The 16,190-nt window shown below is 41.9% G+C and overlaps 2 protein-coding genes across 6 annotated transcripts in view; both read right to left on the reverse strand.

Annotated features, from left to right (window-relative positions):
- LOC112557458 overlaps positions 1–16,190 on the reverse strand; it is a 164,655-nt gene that overhangs the window by 85,304 nt on the left and 63,161 nt on the right. The gene's annotated exons all lie outside the window — the stretch shown is intronic.
- LOC112557461 overlaps positions 1–16,190 on the reverse strand; it is a gene marked incomplete in the record, with an annotated part of 80,069 nt that overhangs the window by 51,611 nt on the left and 12,268 nt on the right. The window contains 2 exon segments of the mRNA XM_025227335.1: positions 13,913–14,573; positions 15,851–16,023. Coding sequence (XP_025083120.1) covers positions 13,913–14,573; positions 15,851–16,023 — 834 coding nt within the window.

Raw genomic sequence — 16,190 nt, forward strand, 5'->3', positions numbered from 1 at the left:
TAATAAAATTAATTATTTTATTCACTTTTAGAAAAGTCAACATGTTGTGTTGTGTACCCAACTGCTGACCAGGCTTCAGAGAAGTACACAGTAATAAAAACAATGGTGTTTGCAAAACATTGAGCAACACAGTTATAGGTTTAGTTAGTTATATAGAAGTTCAGTGTCCACTAGCTTCATGGTTTTTGCCATCTTTGGTCTTTTGCTCTCTAACATTTAGTGATGATGTCGCATATTGCTTCCAATTTTGCGAGCATCTACTGAAGTAGCAGCATTAGTAGGAAACACTCTCATTTCTTAGCTTCAGTTGCAGGGTGATGGGATGAAACATCAATTAAAGAATTATTTCAAAAGCTTATAGGGAGTATAACAATTCTTGCAGCCCTATGCTCCACTGGGGGCAAATAGGAATAAGAATAACCTATTCATGAAATCTAGAGATACATCACTGGTGCACCAGAATTTAAGCAGCTGCTCATGTTCTGTTCCTCTGTATGCTAGGATTATTTTATGAATTACTCTGTAGTCACATGGATTAAGATGGTTGATTTTTGTGGCTAGGGTATCTTATTTTCTGTCAAAGATTTCTGGAAAGCACTATAGCTGTCTGGCCTTTTAGGGGCTGACAATGATGTGCTCTCTAGACACTGAATGGCTTCAAACTTGACTAGATAGCAGTTTTCATTGTTTGTTAGGAATGCTATACATAATTGTCTTCACATTCTGTTTGTTACATTTGGTTGGAGTAAGACCATCCAACCCCCACCCAACCTTTGTTTTCTGTGCAAATGATGTAAGCTCTGTTTCCTTACATTCCTGACAAAGTACATAAATAACTAGCATTGCAAGTTGACTCAAATGTGTAAATGTTCGCATCTAGTCCTGATTACTACCAAGATTTGCAGCAGAAATGAAAACTTCGCTTTATTTTCAGCTCGCTTACCACATGACTGATCGTGTTTTCGACAGCCGAATTCGGTTCACTAAGTTACTTTCTTTAGCTGCTACGACGGTCTAAGAATGTCCACGTGGTTTTTATTTTTTTGCACGTGGTATTGTGAGAAGAAATGAGCGTCTGACAGTCACAATAAACATTTAACATTAACGTTAATGTCTTAGAAAAGAAAATATCCAGAACAAGCTTTGAGTGGCGTCGCCATTTGTTTATACATCCGGAGGCCATGACAGTTGCCTTGTGGATACCCGAGCACAGCCGAAGCGTGTTCGTGTGCCCTATGACCCCGTCTAGGTCGGCATTAGTGAATTCTGATTGGCTATATGCAAAGTATGTTACGCATGCGTCCATATAAGGAAGTTTCCGACCCTTTGTGTCGTCTAGAAAAGAGCTTGTATCACAGCTTGGGGCCTTCTAAGGTTTTGACTAGCCTTTGTTTGAAAATTCATGTCATGACCTTTCGACCGATATACGATGTGACACAGTTGCCCACGTGGCGAGGTGTGTTGCTATGTCTCAAACATTCTCTATTCTCGCTAATTCTGCGCTCGGGAAAAGTAAATAGGATAGAAGTAGATGTTTTCATTGACAAAATAGACATATTTCTAGATTATTCTATGAAAAACCACTTGGCGAGTGAATAGAACAAAATATGAACTTTGACAGTATGAAGTAATCTGAAAATGGCCAAAATGAAAAATTTTTGACAATTTTTCGACCGGTGTCTGGCCTTAAAGTTATCGATAAGTATAGGTGATAAAACTAATCAATGAATGTCAGCCACTAGTTTATCATCCGGTAACAAAATACATGATTTGCATTTGCGATGAACAAGCGTCGGGAAATGTACTCCGTCATGCTACTACACCAGTCACAACATTGCCAGCAACCAACATCGAACAGAGATAACGAAGGTCACTTCGGATTATTCGAACTCTGATGATCTGCATTTCTCGTGCTATTGTGACAGTTGTTTTTTTTAAAAGTTGTTTTAGACGAGGCTTTGGCTTTAGTGCTCCAATTTTTCTAACATCTTTCTTCTTTTGGTTTTAAACAAGATAAATTGTCATTGTCACCTGGAAGTATACACCGGCAAAAGTGAATCAATGCAACAATGAACAGTGTGGTTAGCAGAGGGTTTAGAAAACATGCGGTTGGTCTAGAAAATGATATATTTTGAAATCTTCCTCGGTAAAAGGATGGAAGCAGCTGTCAGTACAGACAACATAAAATTGACTGTTGTTCAATAGGCGGTGATACGCTAAGATACGGATCTCATGAAGAAGAACTGCAAACTTCTCTGTGTAAAATTCATTAAGCGCTTTAAGCAGTTGACATGAGATACATAGTTGGAAGTGAGTCTTGTTTGTCAGTGCCTCTCACATTGCTGTTTATGTTACAGCCAAAGCCCTTAGTACGGCTAGTTCCCGAGCTGGTCTGTACTTTGGCCGACAGGCGTGGTCACAGCCGATGTAGCAGAAATGACCAGTGTGTGTGATACTTTGACCGGCCATCTCACAAAGAGGCGAAAATCCCTGACAAAGTTCAATGTGCTCAGATATCTGTATACAAGTTGTTGACAGAGGTCGTGGTGGTCCCAGGTGCGTTATTGCAGTTGTCATGAACATCGACAGAAATTTCTACAAGCGAGGAACAGAACATGGTGTCCTCAAACAACTGTACTCCAGAAGTGAATTTTCCATTCAGTACGAGGAACTGCTGACACTGGAATCTGTAGGTACGGAACAATAATCCTACCAACCGTCGCGTCTTAATCACTGACCGGCAGCCAAGGCTGCACTCAATGCAACTGCACTGTTAGGGGCACAACATGTCGCTGCAGATGTAGAAATAACAAACTGTTGTGTAATTCAAAATGAGCTAAAATTTCATCAAAAATTTTATTGTGACTTTGGCCGATCGCCCCCATGCCATTTCGCAAACTAGCCAAATCCCCAAATCAAGAAGAGATTGGACATTGTGGGTCAGTTTACAGCAACACTGTGATTTCCCGTTTAGACGGACACTCTCCTCTTTGGCCGTAACATGGAGTTTGATATAAAATACTTTATATGTCACTGTAATGATGTGTGTTTTAACAGAGATATAAATCTTCTTAGACATCCAGAGTAAAGTGTTAAACTACTAGTTAGTTACATATATTTGGTAAACTCTATTCAGTCTTCACAGTTCTGTACTGCGCAGAAAGCTGACTAGTGTAGTCTGCTTAACATAAGCTTGAATTACTTTAAATAACATTAAGTTGACAAGCTGTTTGTAATAACAAGCACTATCAATGACTTAAGCTTGATGAATTAACATTTCATCAGTAACATGTCATTAATTCTTAAAATACTTCTCTTGTATACTTCTGAGTGTGCCAGACACTCAAGTAACGTTGTATACAACATTTACTTGCGGGTACCTGAGCGACAGCGAGCAAGCAGACTGCTGTAGGAACCTGACCACAAGCATCACCCACCGCAGTAACACCAGTCGCAAGATCTCTCAACCTTAATACAAGGCAGCGACGACACAATCTGTGATCATGTTTTTGGGAGACAGGAACACTGGACTGGTGGGCCAGGTGTTAGTGTCGTGCTGCCCACGTTGACTGTATCGCTTGAAAATACCCGGAGGAAAATCTGCAAATTCCATTTCCACAGACTTTGGAAATCGGATAGGTCTGGTTAAATGCTGCACTTGCCATTTGGACCGTTCAACCTCGAGGTCATAGCCTGCAGCCCAACAATGGACATCCGGAACTGTTTCCAACAACTTGTCAAGGAAACGTTTGATGTTGTACCATTCGTACCTGACAGGTAATTTAAAAGGAAAGGAAGAGAAATTTTAGAATACTTGCTAGTGGTGAATATGAATGTGTACATCTTTGTATGGGGTGGTAGACTGACGAAAATTATTTTTCCTTAAAAAAAGGGAAAACACACATATGTATATATATTTAATTTTCATGAAAATGTGGGGCCTCCAGCTGAATGCATTACATAGTCGAACGGACTGGGGAGTTTGTGCTTTACTCTAAACCAGTAAATACAGCAAAGTAGCTTGCCCTCTACAACGAGTGCTACCAAGTAGGGAAAAAGCAGATTGCCTTGATAAGAGATCGAAATCCAGGTCAGCCCAGTCAGTCAAACAATAATCTAACTCGTTCATGTAATAATCTTTGTATTTCTCATCTCAAGATATTTCACAATAGAATTATCTCCATGTTTCTGATTTCTTATTATCTGCTGCTCATGTCACTGATTACCTGTCAGAGGGCGAGCCTATTTCATCTACGATGACGTACAGCGGTCTTCCATTCGCCGCTTGTAGCAAGTCAGTCACAGCTTTCTCGATATCACCACTATAATAGAAGTCACATTCTAAAAGATGAAGCTGGCCTGATTTCAATGTGGGTACCATCAGTGTTTCTATGGTCTGTTGCAGCAGGTAATGTGTCAGGTAGCACGCTGCACCTCCCCGTCTCCGAGATCTCACCATGAAGACGTCACGTCCACATCGCAGCCATTCTGTAGCCTTCAGCTGCATCATCAGACTTTTACCTGTACCAGGAGGTCCAGTCAAAAGGACCCTGGGAGTCGCCGTGTTCAGCAGATGAACTTGCTCCGGGAACAATGTAATAACAGCATGACACAGACTCGTGGACGACGAAGGTTGGTCCAAGGTTTTGAGTGACAGGCGTGGGGGAGACAGGCATGGAACAGTCACTGTTACCGCCGGTCCACAGAATCTAGTAAATACAGTGAAACAATATACAAATATAGTACACAACTAGTCGAACACAAAATAAAGTATCAATATTCGGATTAACAGAAAATAATATTTCCAATTTGAAATAATTTCCATTGCACTGAATTGCTGAGGGCTTTCATTTGAAATTTGATTTTACTGAGTGTAACGGATAAGTATTTAGTAGAGGGGGTTAGGAGGGAAGATCGACAACCGTGGTTGATCTGATCTAGCGTAGTGGGCTGGAAGTTGTTTGCCCTTGAGCAAATGACGCAAACTGGGACGTCAAAATAAGGTGACGTAAAAGATTGAGGAAAATAACGTTAGAGAAAAAACGGAAAGCAGAGAGCAGACGGCGGAACCGAAGTGAGAGCTGGTGGATTTTTCTCGGGACTTTCTCGCAACTGCTGCGACAGCGGAAAAAGTATTACGGGAAGTAATACCGTGGTTAAACTACAAGTGGATGTACTTCACAGGTCGTGAGTCACTGTAGTCCGTGTTCGCACCGTGGGGGAGCTCTGTGGCTTGGGCATCCCGCAGTACAGTGAAGTACTGGCGTGAGCGAGAAAAACAACGGTCCCAGAACGGAATATGTATTACGGGAAGTAATACCGTGGTTAAACTACAGGTGGATGTACTTCACAGGTCGTGAGTCACTGTAGTCCGTGTCTGCACCGTGGGGGAGCTGGAAGGGACAGTTCTTAACAGCCGGAGAGTAAGCGCCGGTGGAGGAAAGGTTTCCTCCCGGCGTTCAGCTAATCTAACATCATCCGGCCAAACATCTAGGAGGCGGCCGCATGCGCAAGACCGAGACGTCTGCTTGTAAACTGTGGTACCGTAAAAACCATTTATTTTCAATAATAGACTTCGTGGAAAGAAGATCAGTGGGACTGATTAGAATAGAGGACTTGGGAGGGTCTCAGAGACTTTAATACAAAAAGGTTAATGTTTCATCAAGAACGAACATTTTGTTTTATTCTTCATCAGTGACAATATTTATGAGAGTCGATTTCATTGTTAACTTTAATAGTACGTGGGATGAATGATAACATATTGGTAATATATCTTGTGTGGCGAATGAAGGAGTGAATCTATCAGTGTGGATACTTTGCCTTTGTTTCATTTGACATTGTATTTGAATTGAATAATTATTTGTGCCTCTAAGAAGGTACGCCCACCCTCAAGCGATCAGGATATTTTGGTTTGTGGAAAGAATGCGCATGTCTGCGGACGGTCTGTGACACTGAGTATACACCACTTCTCGATTTACCAGTGGCCAGTTACTCGAATTTAGAAGAACGTGTACGATATTTCGTCTCCAGCTAATTTATTCATCTAATTTTGCGCAGTTAACCAATACAGCCGAGTAACAGAATACGATCATCATCATCGTCGTCGTCATCATCATTGTCATCATCGGCCAGCATTTTATGCCAGTGAGAGGATTTATGTTGAGCTGCTGCTAAATTCGAATACTCTCATCTTTATTTATTTCCCAGCTAATGCGTTACAATCCCTCATAGCATGGAACTATTAGGAAACACTTCGTAAGCGTTATCTTTTATATTTCAAGCTCACATCATCTTTTTCACAGCTTGTCTCCATAATTTGGTCCACATCATCTCGAATGACATTCCCATGGACAACCATGTAACTCATATTGGTCGTTAGCTGATTAGTCAGGTATTATTTACATCAGTGCTATCAGACATTACCCAGATGTTCAGACAACAGAAGTCTTGGTAGGTTCAGTAGTTGTTTCTAGACTTTATCGTGAGCTCTGCTGGCTGTTCACACCACATAAATGACAAACTACAGAGAGTTCAGTGGCTGGTGGCACTAGATGTTTATGAAACGGGAAGCTGTTCTAAAGAAGCAAATGCTGAAACTTTTTTCAGAAGTCACTCCTTTGCACAAGTGCATACGAAAATTCAGCTGACGGGAACGAAAATCTGGCTTAAGCAGTTTTATCTTGTTTAAAACAATATTTTTAAAGTGTAAGATTGTGTTGTGTACTGTGTTATCTAAACACATTTACATTCTGAAATAGCCTGAAAGTAGAAATGTGTTGTACAACTGGCCCTAGAACTCCTCTGCACACGTTTTTCTTCGTCAACAAGTCATAGACATGCTGTACCTCCTCTCAGTGAGCTCATCTTTCTGTTTGTTGAAGTCTGAGTTGATCACCAGATGGCTGTGACATGACCCAGGGTCACCTAGGGCTAATATATTCACTGTCTATTCCCCGTGAAAATCATTCGTTCCTCGGGGGACTACACTGTCCTACAACGAGAGACTTTAATAAGCAAGTGGTTTCCAAGTTTTAGGTCAGCAGGTCTTCTGTCTTCTTGCTGATTTATTTATCTTGGTCATTCGACCGTTCAAAAGGGCTGTTTATGAAAGTATCTCGCGATAGTACTGCGGAGTCTATACAGTTTCATTCTTTGGAATGTGTGTGTGTGTGTTTGTTATCAATACAGAATACATTTTGGTAAATCTTTTGAAATCCGTTTAAAAAAATAGGATCCGCTAGATATGGGCTTTAAATATCTTTATGGTCTCGTGTCTTATCAAATATGATAACTGTTTCTGAAACCTGTTAGTACTAACCTGGCCAACAGTCTCTTGTAATCATCAAAACTAATTTCGGTTGCAGATCCAGACCCAACAACACATCGCAGCCACCAGTTACCAAAGTCAGTGCTGACAGTACCCGGGGTACCAGAGACAGAAAGCTGGTCAGAGGTGAGACAAAGATCAGTGATGCCCGCAACATCTGCTGCTCCGAGATACCGACACAGAGCCTGCAAAATAACCAGGTGTTGTTGAACCATTACTCAAATGCACCTTTCTCTTTTTATCCAGAAACAACCCATTTTTCACATTGTCTGGTGATAACTGCACAGCTTGTCTCTAACACTAAACTGTTCTAAAGAAGCTAATTCTTTTAAGTTTCGCTCCTAACTATTTAGATGCACAAGTGCAGTGAAAATAGTACTAATGGAAAGGAAATCCTAGCTAAGACAGTCTTGTTTTTATTTAAACAACTAGTTTATAATGTTTTAAAATTGTGTTGTGCACTGTTTTTCTAAAACTAAATGTCTAAATAAATTTAACAAGGCCATAAAGTGTTTAGAATTAAAAATCTGCTGTTCAGCTGTTTGGTTTAGTAGATGAACTTTTAAAGTTTCTGGTCAAATCACTGGAGACACCGACAGTGGTAGTGAGTAGTCCTACTTTCTGTTTCTGTCATCGTTGGGTATCATTAACCTGAAGTAATGCTGCTTTGTGTTAAAAATAATCTGTCGACATGTAAAGCTTTTAGCTTGTAAATGGAAACTTAAAATTCTCCTTCTCGTTTCTTCATTCGATACATGGGTTTGAAAACCTAGGTTACTATCATGGAACACTTTCAAGCTTACTTAAGGTTGAGCGGCATCAGGAACGTTGATTGTTTTAAAAGAGTTTCAGCAACAGTTTACTGATTCAAAACTAAAAGCATTTGACAGGGGATGATACTAAAGATCTTAAGTCGAAGGACTGTAACAATAACGAAGAATGTAAGTGGTTCACAGTGTCAAGGTTATAGTTTGAATATGTAATTCAACTCTGTGACTCTGACAAATTTACCATCTTTTATTTCAAGCCTCGACCTAGCAATACTGCTGCTGCGATGTCGAATAACTTGGCCTTACCTGGGGATTATTCAAAATGAGATGATTAAATGATGCTTTCATTCTTATGAAAGATATTCAACATATAGCTATGGACGACTCAGTACACAGCCACGAGACAGTTCTATCAGAATGTATGCTTTTTCTGCTAATAACAGGATCTTTTGGAGATATGAAATAATAATAAAGCTTATCAAGAATATCATATTCTAGACTTATCGAAAATCTCAGTGTGCTTTGCAAATCACAACATCCAGCATCTAGAGTTCTTAGCAAATAAATCACATTCTATGATGGCAAAGAAAGACCAAAGCCCAGACATGGTAAGACATGTAAAAAATAATTAGGGGCACAGTATTTGAGACATTTGACACAAAACCAACTCAGTTTACAAGTACTACGGTCGTTGATTGGCAGTCAGTGAAGTAAGCTTAGCAGGAAGATATGTCACGTGATGTCTTACTTTACCGGAGCATCAGGCGAGCAGTGACATTCTGCAAGACTTGAAGGTTGCGGAAGCTAGAAACGAGAGTTGCAGTAGTCCGGGCGGGAGAATATGAAGGAAGCAACCAGCTGATGACAGTCACTTGTCAGGTTACTTCGATAATGAAAATGCGTCCGAGATGGAAGTTTTGATTTACTGGCTACATGGAGAAACTGGAGTTCAATATGACATTCTGGATGAAAGAAAGAAGTGACGAAAGAAAGAAGAGCGATTTGTGTGGGTGGAGAGGTATTGTATAATTGAGTATAGTCTGGGATAGCCAGATGGTGGAATACATGGTGTCCGTGCCTCCGTGTTTTTAAGGTTATTTTAACCCCTTCTCGACTTATGGACAGCAACTGTAGATTGAATGTATGAGAGAATGAATGAAAATGTCAGAGGGGAAAGGGTTAACCGTGAGACGAAATATTTGGTGGACCCGGTTCAGCAGTAGATTTTTGGCGGGAACGAGGCACAACTTTTACTTAGGCCCGGAACAGTGAAGGAAAACGATGTGTCTGAGTCACGACTTGTAAATCTCCCGAGTTGAGATTACATAGTAGAGCAGAGTAGTGTCCATCAAAGCTGATGCGGCGAGGTGCTGACCCCTTGTGGATTAACGTCGCCTAGACAAGAGTTTTATTGTAGGGCTGAAAGAACTGGAGCCCTTCTGGATGAGAAAGAATCGCCTCTCTGGACCATTCCTTTATCGCCTTTGGTACAACACCCAGCAGCACTTGGGCTAACTGTACGAGATGTACCAACGGACCTGTCAAGTATTTGTAACTAGGCCAGTGGAGCACTTTCGACCCCGTGACGTCACCTCCGCTGTGACCCCGGAAACCGTCTCACCGACACACTGGCCAGTTTTGTGTACGGCCTTCTAGTGCCGTCAGTCGCTGAGTTACACAAAGAGTTTCTTTCTCCCCCGTCCCTGGGGAGGATCAACCGATTCACTAGGATTATAAGTGTCATTTGTGTTATTTGAATTCTAGTGGCTAGAGATGTGGAGGGCTACAACCCTAAGATAGTGGGACGCCGAATTGTAAGAATCGTTATGGGTGACTGATATTTTGATGATGCTTAGAGAGGGTATGATGAGAGTTAGTGTGCATGGCTAGAAATTGATATATCGAGGACTCGGATTTTGAAAACTTTTATAAGTCATGAATTGAGAAATGGATATATGTCATTAAGAGTAGAAGCTATAGGATTACCGAATGTTTGTGATTCGTTTCGAAACCCACGTCTTCCATGTTCATTTGTCATAGATGTTTTTGACCATATTCTATCCGAACCGTTTGTTGAGATATGTGTATGCGTGTCTGTGTGTGTTGTACGCCGTAAAGTCCTGAGGCACAATGAAATTTGCAGGATGTAGGCAGCCACAGACAATCATTCTGTTGTGTGTTGAAAGAACGCGCACTTGTCTGTCGTGTGTGGTTTGCACCACCCGTGCCTTGATGCACGGAATTCAAAGACCAACAACAGGGGTTTCGTGTAGAAGACAGGTCCTTTAGGGAACATTGTAGAGAACTGGAAAGGGTTTAGAGCAGGGGTCTCAAACTCGCGGCCCGCGGGCCAACTGCGGCCCGCGGAACAAAAGTTTGCGGCCCCCACCTCAATATCAAAGTTTCATGTTAGTGCGGCCCGAGTTTGATACTGTTACAGTATATCTTCTCCTCTCTCGCTCCTTAGTTTGCAACTTCCAGTTTCTGTCAACTGTCCTCTGGATGGTCCGGGCGGGGGGCCATAAATCTTGACCTGTGACACGTGGACTGCTGACTTCAAGCGGACGGCCGTGGGAAAGTTGGGTGTCTACCAGTTTCCCTGAATCGGTCAACTTCAAAGGGAGGACTGGAGACACGCCACGTGGAGGGAGAAACATCTTGGCTTCTGCGTGAGAAAAATCCTCACTTTTCAAACTGCACGCTGGTGAAAGGAGGTCCGTCTCGAGGAAACGTAAAGTTGTATGTGGTGAAGATACGCCGTTTGTGTTGGTAGTTCAAAATGGTGAAGTGTGAATTGCCAAATAACTGTGAGTGACTATTGGAGTATGTGTGTTGTAATGAGGTGTGCGGAACGAAAGTCAGTTTAAGTTTGCTATTGCACAACAGTGAGCCAGCAAAAACCTTTACGCACAGCCCCAAACATGTCTTTTTCAAAGCCTGCAGTTAAGAGAAAGGTTGGTGATGAGCACAGACAATTTCAGGAAAAGTGGGAAGAGCAATATTTCTTTGTTGAGCACAGAGGCAGCCCAACGTGTCTTATTTGCACAGAGAAAGTTGCAGTACACAAAGAATACAATTTGAAACGTCATTACACAACTAGACATGCTGAGGAGTATGCAAAATAGCAGGGAGATGAGAGAGTCGACCGGGTTGCTAATCTTAAAACATATCTACTGAGGCAACAAAACTTCTTTAAGAAGGCAACCAAAGAGAATGACGCAGCAGTCGAAGCTAGCTACGTGGTTAGTGGGATGATTGCTAAAGCAGGAAAGCCATTCAAAGAAGGTGAATTTTTAAAAATGTGCATATTACAGGCTGCAAGTATTGTCTGTCCAGAAAAGAAAGGTCAGTTTAGCAACATCAGCCTTTCTGCCAACACCGTAGCAAAGCGCATTTCTGACCTGTCAAGTGACATTTATGATCAACTGTGTGAGAAAGCAAAATGTTTTAGTGTATACTCAGTCGCTCTTGATGAGACCACAGACATCACCGACACTGCCCAACTCGCAGTCTTTGTCCGCGGTGTTGATGACACTTTTGAAGTCATAGAGGAGTTGCTCTCAGTGATTCCAATGCATGGCCAAACCACCGCTCAGGAGATATTTCACCAGCTGTGTGATGCCATTGAGAATGCCGGATTGCCTTGGAGGAGGTTTGTTGGAATAACAACTGATGGAGCGCCATTAATGACAGGGAGGAAAAATGGACTCGTGGCACTTGTTCAAAAAAAAACTGGAAGAGGAAGGTGTGGAGGAGGCCATTGCTCTGCACTGCATTATTCATCAGCAGGCCCTTTGCAGCAAATGCCTGAAGTTTGACAATGTGATGTCTTTCGTTGTGAAATGTATCAACCAAATCAGATCAGGGGCTTAAAGCACAGAAGGTTTCGTGCTTTTTTAGAGGAAATGGAGTCAGAATATGGGGATGTGCTCTACTTCACCGAGGTACGTTGGTCAGCAGGGAACATATTTGAAGAGATTTTTTGAGTTGAGAGCCGAAGTGAAAGCCTTCATGGAGAAAAATGGGGTTGCTGTTCTGAGCTAAGTGATACCAAAATGGCTCATGGACTTAGCTTTTTTGGTGATATGACACATAACTTAACGTACTGAACAAGAAGCTACAAGGTCAGGGGCAACTTGTCAGTGCTGCTATGACAACGTGAGAGCATTCTCTACAAAACTTATGTTATGGAAAGCCCAGCTTTCTCAGACAGACCTTTGCCATTTCCCAGCATGCAAGGCACTCATGATGCAGGCACACCGTTCAGTGGTGAAGAGTATGTGGATGTCATTTTGAAGCTACAGGAGGAATTCGATCACAGATTTGCAGACTTCAAGACGCACAGAACCACATTTCAAATTTTGCGGACCCCTTCTCCTTTGATGTGCAAGATGCTCCTCCTGTGCTTCAAATGGAGCTCATTGACCTGCAGTGCAACTCTGAACTCAAAGCCAAGTTCAGGGAGGTGAGTGGAAAAGCAGACAAGCTCGGGCAATTTTTGAGAGAATTGCCCCCTAGCTTCCCTGAGCTTTCCCGAATGTTGAAGCGGACCATGTGTCTCTTTGGGAGCACATACTTGTGCGAAAAGCTCTTCTCTACCTTGAACTTCAATAAGTCCAAGTACAGATCCAGACTTACTGATGAGCATCTTCAAGCCGTACTGAGGGTCTCAACTGCTTCCTCCCTTAAGCCAAATGTGGCTTGGCTATGCGAGAGTAAGCGCTGCCAGACCTCTAGCAGCAAGAAGTAGGCAGAAGAAGCCATGTTCAAAACAGTTTATGTTCAATGTTCCATTCATGTTAAGAAAGTTAAATGTTAAAGAAATGCTAATACAGACATTTGAATCTGAATAATAATAATTACATTTCTCTGTTCAGCAACTGTATTTTCTTCAGTCTTCTATATCTGCTGTATTATTATTATATTTTCATTTTCAATTTATTTATTACTGATTGATTTATTTTTTCTTATGAATTTGTTAATTTATTTTTATTTGTTAACACAAAAATAAGATGAAAAAATAAGACATTTGATAACATTGGAATGTTTTTGTAAGAGTTTTCTTGTGGAAAACCTGATGCGGCCCGGCCTCATCCAGACTCTGCCTCCAGTGGCCCCCGGGTAAATTGAGTTTGAGACCCCTGGTTTAGAGGAATAGGAGCTGATGACGAGGACTTTAAAAACAAATATGGGAAGGGGAGGGATGGGTAATGGCGGCTGCAGTGCACTTGAGAGTTGCTAGTGGTTGCGTTGTCAGCTATTGGATCAGTGGACGAGCATGCGACATAGTGTGTTCAGGTGACCTGTGTGACAGCCTCTCACACAGTTTGCCAAGGTCCCGGATGAAATGTTAAACATAGTAGTCGAAAAAAGTCCGAATTGTAGCAGGGCAGACGATACATCCATCAATCAGAGTTCTTGTTTAATAAACAATAAATTAGGTTCAAAACGTCGATTATGGATTACGAGGAAACCCACTTCAACCTTGGACAGGTCGCCAAACTAAATGCTCCACAGTATAGTTCGCTAGCGATAAACAAAGTAAAGCGAACCCATGAAAACACAAAAAAATAAACATGGATGAAAGATAACATCAACATTCAGCTAGCAGGCTCAATGACAGCCCACACTTTTTAGGATACACTTAATACTTGGGTGGCAACGAAAATTTTTTTACCTCAGTAGACAGGGGATCTTCAACGAGTGCCATGTACTGACCTCCAACGATGTAAGAAACTATTAGTAAACTATTTCAATTTACTTGTAAGAGCATATCAAATGGTTTTAGAGCATGAACATTGCAATGTTACCTCAGTCAGTATCGGATCCTCAGCAAGTGCCTGTTGTACCTGATGAGCTGTAAGGTTCGGGAAAGCAATTGTCTTTGTGATGCGCAGGCCTGGGACGATGTCTGACACCAGGTGTGACAACACGGCCTCCGCCCTGTCCACCTGTAATATGGCCTCTTTGAGTTTACTTCGAATCTTGCTGTCTACATCTTGTTGTGACATGCCACTCTTAGATGAGTTATCGCCAAATGCCTTCACCTCACAGACGACAAGACCGTAACTACGGTGAATGATGAGAAGGTCAAAGTCGCCTTCTTCCAAGTTCCTTAGTGGAGCAGGAGGGACACTGTCGGGTGGAGGTAAATAGTCAGCTGCTGCTGAGTAACAAGGTTCGCCGGAGTTTAGTCCGAAGTACAGCTGACTGAGTACAAACATCACCTCGTCCTGTGCTTCTGATCTTTCCTTCAGACAGAGCAACACCCGCTGTAAGGCTGAGTCGTTTTTGTCCGAATTGTACCAAGGAGCCTGTTTCTGAGAAGTGTCCAGTGTTGACTGTTCCTCGGTACAATGCAACGAAGCAAAGTCCTTTGCACAGACAGGAAGCCAGAAATTGGTGCCATGAAGATCAGGAAAGGCGTCGTCCACCCACTGTATCCAGGCTTCTTGGCTCTCTTCTAGTGGGAAATCCTGTACACAGGTTATAAAAAAGCGATAATATAATTCGCATAACTTATTTATCTGTGTGGAGCGAGTTCAAAGAAAGATAGCAAACGAACAGTTTATCATGCAATTTCAGGGCTTCTGCTAAGACTAAATTCTTTGGGGTCCAAGGGACCCCTTCTTCAATTTCTAAGGGGTCCCAGGCTAACTCTAAGGGGTCCCTTTACAATGTGAAAAAAAAAATCAACAAATCAACTACTTTGTTCAACTGCCTTTCAGGTACACAAAGCACTGTAATGTCTAGTCAGAAACGGCGAAATTTCTGTGCCATGAAGAGTGTACAAGCATCTGTGATGAGCTTATGCTCACTGTACTTGGGGTGCTCACTTTCTCTCCGTTTCTGAGACGATGATTTTAACCACCCTTTCAACATCTTGGAAACAGGTTAATGGAACGCTTCCCGGTAAGAGAAAAAAACTCAGTGCAAGGAAAGTTACTCTCACCTTCTAGCAGACGACAACAATAGATTGGGCTACGATGTCAGACACTACACTTAACCAATTTTGTATCTGTTCTTCGCCCAAATTATAAGTCGAAAATTGAAGGGGTCCTCCGAACTTTTAATGTGTACTGTACGCAATTTTTTGCGTAAGCAGAAGCCCTGACAATTATTTAAAAAAACAAAAACAAGCAAAAGTAAATGCATTACACCGTGCGTGGATGATGAAGCCATTATAAGAATTTGCTTGATTATGAAAGTGAGCTTGGTTTTGTGACTAGAAAGGTGCGAACGTCGAGAAAGTAGCAGAGAATTACAAACGATAGGTCCAGAGAAGGAGGAAGTGTCTGCCGAATGTCACTCGTTTAAAAAGTTGAATGGAGGAAGGAATCATCAGCAGATGAAGAGACCGACTGGGGTGTCGTTAAATGGTGATAACAATATTGATGATGACTGTGACAAAACAAAGTCTGGAAATTTCGCACTTGTGATTTATTTTGTCATGGATATAACTGTTTGTTTAAAAATGGATTTGCAGTCGGTAGACCATCCGTGTTAAAACCAAATTGCAGTGACAAAGAGAAAAGTCAAATTAAGCAGATGTGATTAATCAACAGCAGCTACTACTTTTGTAATCAACACAGATTACCTAGACACGTTAAGAGAAATTCGATAGTTTTTACATTTTAACGACATTTTACCTTCATACCTTAGCTCAGGGGTGGGCAATTAATTTTCCCAAGGGGCCGGATGAGAAACTGGGATGGACTAGAGGGCCGGACTAATATAGTTAACTCAGTTTTACCCAATACTGTATATTTACTGGCGGGCGGGCCAGCGGGCGGGCCAGCGGGCGGGCCGGTCGGAGACAGGAGGCGGGCCGGATCCGGCCCGCGGGCCGGCGTTTGCCCAGGTCTGCCTTAGCTGTTGGGAACATGTTGATCTGTGGCTCAGTCCCACTTTTAGTTGAAAATGATCCTGATCATAAAAGCAAGAAAATGAAAAATATCATAGAAAACATCTAACATTTCAAAACAGGGATATCTGTGCTTGCTTACTTCTTCACTCATAAAATAAAACTCGCTGCTTCTCCTGAATTCAATATTTGAATAAAGGTGTGTGTATCAAACATACTTTCATCTATT

This window comes from Pomacea canaliculata, linkage group LG2 (genome assembly GCF_003073045.1).
Source record: "Pomacea canaliculata isolate SZHN2017 linkage group LG2, ASM307304v1, whole genome shotgun sequence".
NCBI lineage: Eukaryota > Metazoa > Mollusca > Gastropoda > Architaenioglossa > Ampullariidae > Pomacea > Pomacea canaliculata.